This window comes from Mus caroli, chromosome 17, assembly GCF_900094665.2.
Source record: "Mus caroli chromosome 17, CAROLI_EIJ_v1.1, whole genome shotgun sequence".
NCBI lineage: Eukaryota > Metazoa > Chordata > Mammalia > Rodentia > Muridae > Mus > Mus caroli.
Window position 1 is genome coordinate 26,163,407 of NC_034586.1, and position 12,347 is coordinate 26,175,753.

General features: G+C 47.3%; 1 protein-coding gene across 4 annotated transcripts in view; it reads right to left on the reverse strand.

Moving 5' to 3' along the window:
• The window catches only part of Btbd9 (BTB domain containing 9), a 351,427-nt gene that overhangs the window by 69,711 nt on the left and 269,369 nt on the right, over window positions 1-12,347 (reverse strand). For 3 of the 4 annotated variants that reach the window (XM_021186356.2, XM_021186357.2, XM_021186361.2), the window contains exon 8: window positions 10,150-10,339. In XM_021186356.2, the coding sequence (XP_021042015.1) occupies window positions 10,150-10,339 (190 nt within the window). Of the gene's footprint in view, window positions 1-10,145; window positions 10,340-12,347 lie in introns of those variants that run through there. The other variant, XM_029471075.1, reaches the window with a different exon arrangement.

Here is a 12,347-nt window from a genome sequence, read left to right on the forward strand (position 1 = left end):
AGCCGTCCTTCACCTCGGACTGACCACAGCCGTCCTTCACCTCGGACTGACCACAGCCGTCCTTCACCTCGGACTGACCACAGCCGTCCTTCACCATGGACTGACCACAGCCGTCCTTCACCATGGACTGACCACAGCCGTCCTTCACGGTGGACTGACCACAGCCGTCCTTCCCGTGGACTGACCACAGCCGTCCTTCACCTCAGACTGACCATAACCATCCTTCACTGTAGACTGAATGCTGTTGTGGGATCAGCACTAAGACATTTCAGGAGAAGAACCAGAGGGAATCTGAATGCTGTAGCTCTAGGACCTTTCTGATGGCTGTACAGATTACTTCCAAATCCCCAAAGTCAGAAACAGCCACTACAATCTTACACAGCACACATCACCTCGAAGTTAGAGAAATAGGCTAGAGAGAGTATGACGGTCTGTCCGGACCTTCTTTGAAGGTCTAATTACTTATTTACTTACTCTTATTTTCTGTTTCATTCCAGGGTAAGTGGCCATGCCTTATTTTTCAGACAAGATGTAACCTTGACTAGCCTGGAACTTACTATGTAGCTCAGGCTTTGACCTTTCAGCCATCCTCCTGCCTCTGCCTACTTAGTGCTGGGGTTACAGGTGTGCACTATCACACCCATATGGGCATAGTTTTTTAAACCTCAGGTTTAAACGCTGAAGATGATATGTATTTACTACTTTTTTTCTGTTTGGTTCTGGGTTTGAACCTGGAGCCTGTGCACGACGGACAGAAACTCTACCACCGAGCTGCGCCCTCAGCTCCCATTCTCTTTTCATCAACTGGAAGTTATCAGGGATCCTGCCTGCCTCCCAAACTTTATTATGTGCATGATTTATCACTATGCTGGCAAAACACAGGGACCAGTTACAGAAAATCTGATTAAATATTTGAAACAGAAACACAGTTTTTCTTAAGAAGTAAATTTCATGAATAAGAAATCAAACATATACAATCAGCAATGCCTCTCATTCTGGATCAGAATAGTGCAGTAAGCAGACAGCTCTTTAAATTTATAGAACAGTTTTGAAACTGAGACTCATATAAAACACAATTATTGTAGTGCTGGTTTAGATACATCCAGAAGCTGTGGTCTCAAAGGACAGCTTTTAAAAATGTATGTAGCTGGGTATGGTGTCCTATGCCTATAATCCTAGTGCTTTGGAGGTAGAGGCAAGAAGATGGTGAGTTGGGGGCCAGCCTGGGCTATCCACTGAACAGTGGATAAATGAAACCAGATGGAAGGCTGGAGCACAGCTCAGTGGCGGGATGCTCACTTAAGGTGTTCAAGGTCCTTGGTTCAATCCTCAGCTTCAAAAAAAGAGCGCTGTGCTACTTTATGTATTTTCAACAGGCAAACTACATCTCAAAGCTCCTTTTAAACATTAGATAGCAACAGAGTACATGGAACATGGGGGTTGTAGAAATGGCACAGCATGCTTAACGCAGCACAAGGCAGGGCTCTGAGGCAGTGATATGGCTGGGTGAGCCAGTCCATCATCATGGCCCTCAGTTTCTTAGCCAGCATAGCTAGAGTTAAGCTGATCAACTTGTGCACACATCCCAGGGCAGGGGCTATAAGGGCTCTGAGCAGGGTTAAAGCTCTTCCTTATGAGAAGAGGCAGGCTTGTGTGGGAGGCGCCAGATCTTTTTATTTCTTTGCCCTTTTCCTTATTCCTGCCTAAACACAGACTTGTAATTAAAGATGAAACAATTGCCTCGTTTCTTTGGGACAAAAATACAAGTGGAAAAGAAAAAAAAAAGATGTTGCTTAGTTCACTGAATTGTAGGACCTTATCCTTGCATATTAAGGAAAAAAAAGATGCAAACAGAATCGAAACAAAAATAAATTGAAAGAGAATTTAAATCTTTCTCTGTTATTTTCAGCCAAACAAAACTCAAATATAAGCTTCTTGGAGTAAATGAGTGTGCTGGCAATTAATATAAACACCTCCCAATGACAGTGAGCACAGCTTGCACCAAGACCTCTTGGAGGGGGGAGAGGGAAGATGGCTCAGCAGTTAAGAGCATCGGCGTTCTCCCCCAGGATCTGGGTTTGTACCCAACACAAGCATGGTGGCTCACAGCAGCAGTTCCAGAAGACCCGACACCTTCTTCTGGGCCCTGCAGGCACCAGGCACACATGCGGCATACAGACATGTACACATGTAGCATACAGACATGTATACATGTGGCATACAGACATGTGTGCAGGTGAGACACCCACACATTAAATAGAAATAAAAAGAACTCCTAGGAGGCACAGGAAGCAGAAGAAACAGCCATTTCTGAACAATAAACGGAGGAAACAGGCCATCCTGAGAGGTGCTGGGTCACAGGAAAGGAGTCGTGATACAGGACTGTCAATGTCATCCCTGAGGGACGTGGGTTCAGAAGGGAGAAAGACAATCCTTCCCATGAGGACTCAGGGCAAGCTAGGAAGAGGTAAGCACACAGTGTGCACTTATCTAGTAACTGACCCCTGTCACACTGAGCCCGATCCATCATGAAAGGGCAGCACAGCAGGAAGTCTCCTCAGCAGGAGTGAAGCCCCAGGTGTTCTGGGGTGGGGTGGGGGGCAGATGGAAGGAGTGCCGAGGCGCCAGGCAGCCCTCCTAGCCACTGCTAATCCACCTGAATCAGACTAACTGGTCTGGGCCATGAGGGCTGAGGTGAAGTAGCTATGGCTCTTCATGACTTTCAGAGCAACTGCAGTCACTCAGGACTAAGAAGTCACACTGAAGCAATCTCATCAACTGAAGCTGCAGGAATGTCTATCCATTTTCTCAAAGTTCTTCCGGCAGCCCTGGCAGGGGCAGCCGCATCTCTAGGACACTGTGTGGCCGGTTCTGTGGTGAGAGCAGTGGCCATCAAGCCCGACCAGGACATGGTCCTGGAAACCAGAACCAATGCATGATACTCATCCAATCTTCTCAAGCATGCAATTGAGCAAATGGACGTTTAGAAGCGTTTTAACTGACAATTCTAGATAATTAACAAAGCATGTGTTTGTACATGAAATTTGGGGGAGGGTTAGAAAGGGGTTAAGTCCTCTGTAAAAATGTCTTCTTGATGGGCTAATCTTTGACAACTAAAAGACTCTTTACATTATCTAGCTGTGGATGTGATGACTGGTTGTCAGGTTCCCCGGTGACTCAAGAGAGATAAATGGCTGACATGAGAGGTAAATCACACACAGAAACACTTTTTTTTTTTTTTTTTTTTGGCATGTAACCTTTCTTGCCTTTCCAAAGAACATCTGAATTGTAGCAGGCCTGTTGTATTTTTCACATGCAACTTAGTTGCCATAGTAATTCACTTTCATCTTGAAGTTTCTCTGCCATGGAAGACGGCTACCGTCTGTTTACTATGCTCTGACTCACTCTGCTGCGAGGCTCCAGGATTCCTGGCCTTTGTGTGTTCATACGGTTCACACTCCAGCATCTGTTGGGGACCCCAGATATAATTCTTTCCTCTCTGATTTTTCTGGAAATCACAGTGCCGAGGTCTGAGGGTGTTGAGGAGACGTCGACGTGATGCAGATGGGCTCAGGGAGGAACAACACTTAGGAAATAAATCAGAGACCAGCACGACAAGGAAGAATTCCTCAGTTCGGGGCTGAGACAGACGACTCAACATGACTGATAGGAAGCAAATTTCGTAAAATATCTTTCCAATTTCAACTAGAATTATAGGCAATCTTAATCCAAAGCAGAGGAGTCATATATTTAGATGCTTGCTGTATTCTTCAGACTATAAAAAGGAAATTTCTAGCTCTCGAGGTTGCAAAGAAGGCTGTCTTAATGTAAATGGATGTGCTGCTGCCCCAGCGGAGCTCAGACAGGATGAAATGGAAGCAGGGCTGGATGAGGCTGCAGGCGGCCTTCCTGGTGCCGATGCCGATGCCGATGCCGATGCCGGTGCCGGTGCCGGTGCCTGCCTCCTGAGCTCAGTCATCTGCAGGGCCCGGTCTTTAGCAGTTTCCTCACATACACTTAGATCAGCCACACTGAACAAATATGATGTCCAATTTAGGTGACAGATAGAACTCCCTTTAGTTGCAGTATCACAAGAGCGTTGTCAGTGCCGTCAATGAGAGTTACCAAGTACCAGGCACTAGGAATCTTCTAGAGACCAAGTCCATCACGATATTGAAAAAAATGTGTATTAGAAAAATCCCTATCTTCAATTTGAGATTTTCTGTGGTCCTCTATGAAACAATGGGCCCATACACAGAGAAAATATTTAAATATTATAAATGACCATTCGAACCATAAACGTCAATTTCTCTACCCACCCTTGTCAAATAAAACCTTCATCTAGAGGCATTAAATAGGAGACAAAGTGGAATGGCCTCCAGTTTCTCTTTTTCTTTTCTGTGCCTCTCCCTTAGGACAAGAGGATGAAGGCTACTTTGGCAGAGTGGTAAGCAGCAGAAAGAAGGGAAACAGCAAAGGGGGTCTTAGGAACCATAGCCCGAATAGGCAACCTATGTACACAAAACTGTTCAGTAACGGAAGGGCAGCTGAACCCGGTGTGGACCTAACTGTTCAGGGAAAAAGGCAAACAGGCTCCAAGGCCACACCAAATGTGTGAGCCTTTCTTTACACGCTTCCCTTTCCTCTGCTTGTATTTTCACCTGTGTGTGATCACCGCAGGGCACAGCGGTGTTTCAGTCATTCTGTGCCGCATTATCTTGTATAGGGGGCAGGTCTGTGGGATTTTTTCCCCTATTAAAAAAACAAAAAGAGCCGGGCGTGGTGGCGCACGCCTTTAATCCCAGCACTCGGGAGGCAGAGGCAGGCGGATTTCTGAGTTCGAGGCCAGCCTGGTCTACAGAGTGANCAGCCTGGTCTACAGAGTGAGTTCCAGGATAGCCAGGGCTATACAGAGAAACCCTGTCTTGAAAAACCAAAAAAAAAAAAAAAAAAAAAAAAAAAGAGCTTCATCACAGACCCATCAAGAATATCCTCTGGGGGACTGGAGAGACGGCTCAGCAGTTAGGAGGCCCTGAGTTCAATTCCCAGCAGCCACATGATGGCTCACAACCATCTGTAATGGAATCTGATGCCCTCTTCCGGTGTGTCTAAAGACAGCTATAGCTCCTCTGGGCTAGCCCCTTCAGTCTTAACCTTGCTGTATACATGTATATATTCCAACTGAGGACTTAGTGTTTTTGGGTCATTCACTCCATAATCTGGGTTTATTTAGGTCCATCTATTGATACTGGACCTCCTTGGACAGCCTATTACAATTAAGTTTGTTATTTAATGCATCATGCGCACTTTACTTACACTACCCCATGTATGCATCAATTACAAAACCTTTCTTTCCAAGCTAATATAAACATTGTTAATTTCGCTGACTATCTGACTCTTAACACAGTATCTCCATCAGCAGGCAGGCAGATGATCAGTCTTACACTAAGGTGAAGAGGGACTATAAACTAAGACACAACAGATCTGGTTAGTTATTATGACGGGCTTTTTATGTGGTCAGGCCTCTGAAGATTTCCTGTTATTTAAATTTTAATGTTTTTAAAATGGCATGGAAATGATATAATTACTACTCAATTACCTACTTCTAGGGCACATTCCAGGTAATTTCTCTTTCCCCTAAAAGTGAGTAAGTTCTGGCTGCCTGAGAGCCAGGCAACAAGGACCAGATGCTTCTTTTGCTGTCACACAGCCTTGGGGGCGTGTCCTACCAAAGGAAACCCCTGGAAGCTGAAGCAGGAGGCAGAGCAGAGAAGGCACCTCAGGGCTGGCCCTGCTGCCAGGCTCCCAGCTCTTCTTCTTCTCCCATGACAGGCCTGTGATGGGAGTCTGCGATGGGGAGGAGGGGGTCCGGGTGCTGAGTGCAGAGACTGCAATAGAGCTCCTCTTGGCTGTCACCCCCAATCTCCCAGGCCTTGCCTCCTGTTCTCTCCCCTCTCCTGTCCCTGGCTCCTTGTCTTCAGTACCTTCCCTGAGTCTCCATGGTGCTTCCTTTACCATCCTTCAGCTCTGCGCACATTCCTTCTCAGAGAACCTTCTCTGACCACCCAGTCTGAAACGGAACTGTCTCTCCCTTCTGTCTCCTCCTCTTCCTCCCCTCCTTCTGACTTCCAAGAACTTAGCATACTGTAAGCATGCTTGTTTCCTGCTTGTGTCTGTCTGTCCTCAGTGCCAGCTCCAAGCATGCAGAGCTTGGCTTCTCCACTCAATGCAGTACTCCTTAGCATCTACCACAGGATATGATCCACAGAAAAAAGCTGTTTGTTAAATGAATGAAAGAAAATGAAGGGACAGGGGGAGTGGAGATCATCTCTCCAGCTGCCTTCCCACGATGTGTCACAGGCACTTACCCATGTCAGGCACACTAACAGGACCTGGAGCCCAAGCACTCTCTCTGCCAGGAAACCTGGCTCTGCCTGCCTGCCCAGCCAAAGGGCAAGGGAAGAATGAACGATCTTATCCACAGCACACTATGTATCACAAGAAGAATTAAGAACATCAACAATGAAGACCTTTGCCTGAGAAGTCCCCAACTGAAAAGAGATGTGTTTTCAAAGCTTATGTGATAGAGGGAAGTGGGTTTCTAGGCTCCCAGCTCTGCAACCTCCTCTCTGTGGAGCACAACTCTGGGCTTGGTAGCACTTGCTCTGTGGGTGGCTACAGACACAGTGACTAGGAAAGCCAGTTTGTTATCATGAGCAGTGGAAGCTGTGGGTCAAGTGCTACTGACTAATCAACCCACAGCTGGTCCATTACCCATCCCCAGGGAAAGGGGCCAATGATCTAGTTTCACATCAATAAACGTCTATCTGGGTACATCATCCGCCGTAACTGCAGCCTGCCAAGATACCCAGTGTTGTCCACGGGCATTGGTGGCCAGGAAACCTCCTCCCTTTCCTCTTAATAATGTCACAGAAGAGGCAAATGCAGTCCCTGACAACATAATGTTAGCTTCACCGAGACGTGTCTCTCTGAATGCTTGGCTAGTTAGACATCTCTCTGGCTGAATGGATTTTCTTACTGGAGAGACAATAGCTGGGCTTCAGGAAGTTAGAGGCGCCACACTGTGCTGAGATATACAATTCTGCCTCTGGTTGTGTGCCTGCTCATCATCTCTCCTCTGAGTCAGGAAAAATGAAATTGTTTGCAGGAACCATTTTCATCCCACACTTAGATGAGACCAGGTGGGCCCATTCTGCCTGCCCGGAGCCCCAGTAACACACTTTTCTTGAGAAAGAAAGTCAGAATTCACGTCTTTGGTAGCACTGGAGGCCAGGGTGATCATGCCCCAGGACAAGCCCTTGTTCCTTTGAGCTATCACCATGGCAACCACCTCCTAGGGATCTGCTGGATCTAAAATTGTCAAGTTCCTCCTAACCCTGCTGTAATCCCCTTCTGTCTGGAAGGCTACCTCAGGGCACACGCAACCTGGTATGAGCAAAAGTGAACTCTGAGCTGTCTCCGGCCTCATGCAGCAAGCAGACAAGGCTGAGGGAGGCTCTGCAGCTGCTGGCGGTGCCTGATGGGGGCATGGATGCCTGTGGATGTGCCTTTGGGACATTTTCTTGGGTTTTTTTGTTTTGTTTTTGTTTTTGTTGTTGTTTTCTGAGGCAGGGTTTCTCTGTGTAATCCTGGCTGTCCTGGAACTCACTCTGTAGACCAGGCTCGCCTCAAACTCAAGAAATCTGCATGCCTCTGCCTCCCAAGGGCTGGGATTAAAGGCATGCGCCACCACTGCCTGGTGTGACATATTCTTAATTACCAAATGACGTGGGAAGGCCATCCCATTGTGGGCAGTGCCACCCTTGGGCCAGTGATCTAAGTTGTATAAAAAAGCAGCTGAGCAAGCCATGAGGAGCAAGTCTTGTCAGCATCCCTCTGTGGACTCTTCTCCAGTTCCTGCCTCCAGGTTCCTGCCCAGACTTCCCTGGGTGATGCAGTGTGACCCAGGAGTTGTAAGCTGAAAAGAATCCTTTATTCCCCAGTTGCTCTCAGCCATGGTATTTTATCAAATCAATAGAAACCTCACTAAGTGAGGCTCAGAGGATGATGGGAGGCTGGACCAGTATTTCCACAATGAATTCAGGAAGAGCCAAGAGGTAGTACAAAGGGAGTAAGATTGTACGTGATGAGATCAGCATGATCGGATAGCAAAGGCACAGCCTGACCACAGCAGCTCGGGCGGCCTGAGGACGAGACACCAGAGACCAGGCTGTAAGTCTCTAACAGTGCAGTCCCTGGGGCTTGCCACCCTTAAGCAGGGGTCAGGAGTGGTGTGGTGGGAAGAGAGGGTCACGTGGCAAAGCGGGTAGAGAAGTGACACCGCAGAGGTTTCACTCGGACACCACCATGAGACACAGGAGACAGAGAGCTCTGGGAGTTCTTAGGAGGCAGCACTGCTGGAACTTCAGGGCAGTGGGGGCAATAAGAGAGGGCAGCAAAGCCAGGGAAGGCCTTGTGGCTTTGGCTTGCTGCAAAGCTGTGTGGAGCCACTGCCCTGACTGTGAATCCTGGGAGAATGCTGAGGAGAGGTAAGTGGGGCGGGAAGAAAGGGCAATGGAATTTCACTGTAGCTGCCTTGGTCTAAGACACATGGACACAGACACTGGGGTGCAGAGGAAGGGTGTCCGGTACTAGGTGAGCAAATGAGATTCAGAAGCCATTAAAGGAGAGTGGACAGAGGTACTAAGTTGCCTGTTTGCTTCCATCTTCATTGGTAAGGAGACTGGCCCTCAAATTAGAAATGGCAGAACAAACATAATAAAGAGAAAATTGAAGTCCCAAATAGGTGAAGTGAGAGAGTGTGTCTAGTCAATTTAAATGACTTCAAGTCTTCTGGCTCAGACGAGTTACACCCCAAGCCTGCTGCAAGAAATTGCAGATGTAATCTCAGAGGCACGATTGGTAATCTTCAAGAAATTGTCGGGAAGACAGTGGCAGAAGACAGAAGAGGGACAACTAACTGTTGGCACATTTGTGAGGAGGGACAAACTGTAATGGGAGATGCAGACAGCTTACATCATCCATGACTAAGGTCCTAGAGATGCTTACTAGGTAGACGGCAGGACCACAGTAGTGAGTGCACACAGCTCAGGAAGCGTCAAGAGGATGGCTGTGCGCTCATCCAGCCTGAGAGCTCACCCCTGCCCCACTTCATCTCCTATGGTACTCAGCCTGTGATGCGGCCCTTGATGAAATGGAGCTAGCTGGCATGAAGTAATCTAACGGTCTCCATTCAACATATCCAACCCCGAGTCCTTAGCACATGTGGAAAACACAGAGCAGCATTTAGCTGTGGTGGTTGTCCCAAGTGGCAGGAGGCCTGCTTCTGCTGCACTGCCTGACGCTGTTCTCCTGTGCTGGCTCCTTCTTCCTACAGACTAAGACAAGAACAGGGAAGAGAAAGCAAGCGTAGAGAAGCAACAGGAGAGGGGCAGTCATGACTGCCAGTGCTACACCCTCAGCAGACTGAGGTAGACAGGCATGTACTGTTTCCCATGTGAGTTCTTCAGAGGCGCCCTTAGAAACAAGGGTGAACATGGATGGGGCGGGGGGCGGGGACGGACGGTAGAGGATGGTAGGGGAGAGGAGGGGACAGGATGGGAGGGAGAGAGCATGAGAGAAGAGGACGAGAAGATGGAGGGCAGGGGGGTAGAAGATGGGCAGAGAGGGGACTCTGATGGATGCTGCCAGTATCAGACTTAAAACTAATAAAAATCCCAGAAACCAAGCAAAGGTAAAGCTCCTTTCGTAAAATGAAATGGATCAAGAGGGAACTCAAGCCCAAGGACACTCAGACGACTGTCTAGAACCAGGCTTCATACTTGGGTCTCTTTGGTTCACATACACAGTTGTTTCCTGAAGCTGAAAATAGCTTTTTATCCATATCACCTCTCAACATCACCCTGTAAGTCTATCATCTACACACACTAACGCTGCAGAAGGAGCAAGATAATCGGAGGCCTCTCATCCAGTCCTCCCCCACTGCTGACTTCAGGTCTGCTTTTAGTACTACTACGTTTAAGTAGTACCAAGTGGACAGCGAGTACCATTGCCCTGTCTCCTTCCCCAAAGCTGTCAGGGATTATGTGAATTTTTACTTTTTAACTAACAAATGCACAGAAATCTTACCGTATTGAGCCAATCATGTATGGCTGTGCCAGCTGAACCACAATGGCACCACTGCCCAGCTGGTGGCACGTGTAGCCAGAGTCCCAGTCATAATTCTTAGTGTCCCCATTCAGCAAGGCATTCCGGCTTCGACTGACTCCTTCAATCACACTGGCACAATCAGCGATCGTTGCCACATTCTCCAGGGGAACTGTGGAGCCAAAGCACAAGAGCGGGCATTAGGATAAGATGAGCCAAACACATCCCTATAGCGTGCTTGGAACAAAATTAATTAATTAGCATCTCAAGTCAACAATAAAGGGGAACTATAACCTCTCCATTATCTTTAGATAAGAGTTTCCATGCCAAATAATTAAACAAACAAAAACTGAACTTCAGGCTGAAATATCTGAACCATATGTAGCAATCCATTCTTAAGTATTTCGTTATGAAGAACATGATAACAGAATGTAGAGATCCGAAGAAACTATCTAGCAGGTCAGATGGATTTCCCTATGGTTTCTGGGGCTTTGCACATTCCACGCAGGTATTCTATCACTGAGCTGTGCCCTGGCCAGCGCCCAGAACCAATAAGTTACAGCTTCATACATGTGCAGTGGAAAACATAGCCATCCAGCAGGACAGGGGCCAGGACAGGGGTCCAGAAGGTGTCTTTTCTAAACACATAATGGGCTCCACTGTTTGCTGTTCTGTGCATAGCCATACAGGGGCTCCTCCTTCTTTTGTTCAGGAGCTGCTGGATCTTGAAAAAACCCAGCAGCCTGACTCCAAGTCTCTCTCTATACCTCAAGTCCGCATCAACCTGCTTATTTATAAAAGAGCTCCCACAAAATGCTGGCTGTTCAATAGGATAGAGGCTCTCGGAAACAGTAAGATGTATATGATAAAAGACAAGGGCATGGGAAGCCCGGCCGTGAGGCTTGGGCACTCCCCTCCCCATGATTACTTTAAATGGTCACATCCTCAGGAGACAAGTAGGAATGCCAAGTTGTGTGCAGCCCTGTTCCCGCTGCTCTGGGAGGCTGCAGAACTTTACCTCGTTAACCAAGCTCCTTATCCAAACAACACAGATCTCAAGTCATTTCTTTAAGAAAGCAAAGCACAATCAGTCTCTGGGTCTTTTTTTTTTTTTTTTCCAGACAGGGTTTCTCTGTGTAGCCCTGGCTGTCCTGGAAATCACTCTGTAGACCAGGCTGGCCTCAAACTCAGAAATCCCCCTGCCTCTGCCTCCCAAGTGCTGATAAAGGCTTGCGCTACCACTTCCTGGTCCTAGACAGAGAAGGGGACCCTTGGGGTTAGCTATGTAAACACCATCGTCTGTCCTCAGAACGTCTTGAAATCTGACCCAGGTACAGAAAGTCTGGCCACCCATGGCAGACAGATTACAATGAGGCTCCAATAGACATAAAAGCTCTTTTATCTGTTTTTCATTTTTCAGGTTATTATTTTTATTGTTTTAAAACCATATTAAAAATTTTTCATACAATATATTTTAGTAGTGTTCTTTCTCCTCTCTCAAGTTAATCACATTACAGGGCTGTGACAGGAAAGGTTTGTCCAGAATGTCACCATTGAGTACACCAACATTTAGAGGTGACTTCCTACATTTCAGCAGAAAGTTCTTGGATTATTAATTCTCCTAGAAATGCAAGCCCCAGCTTGTCTACCTGGCCTGACTAACATATAGGATCAAAATGCATCCTTCTGGGAAGAGCTAGTGAGCGCCCCTACCTGGCTGCGACACATGGACAGTGCGCAACTGCTCGCCCTGGGAATGGGCCACTCCCCATTTAGAACATTCATTACTGTCTTTCATTTGAGCCTGATACATTTATTAAAAACACCATCTGGACGGGATTCGGCTTTGTGCTGCATCTCCAGTCTTCCAGTCTCTTGCCTGATCCCACTGGAATTTCTGTCCCAATTTGCGTCACTTTGTTTACAAACCCAAGCTGCCAGAAGCCATCATCTTGCGTGTGTCTCTGCCTGGGTCTCCACTGCCATCCTCAGCTCCATTTCTATTACAACAGCCTGTGCTAGGAGCAGGAGACATGGGGAACTGCTTGGGAAGAAATTACCTTTCCCCTCCATGCACACAGCAATTCTGCTCAGACAAATTTAATTTGCTGCTTCGGAATGCAAGACTTGTATGTTAACAAAGTGTACATGCTCTCAGTGTGTGTTAACAAAGTGTACAC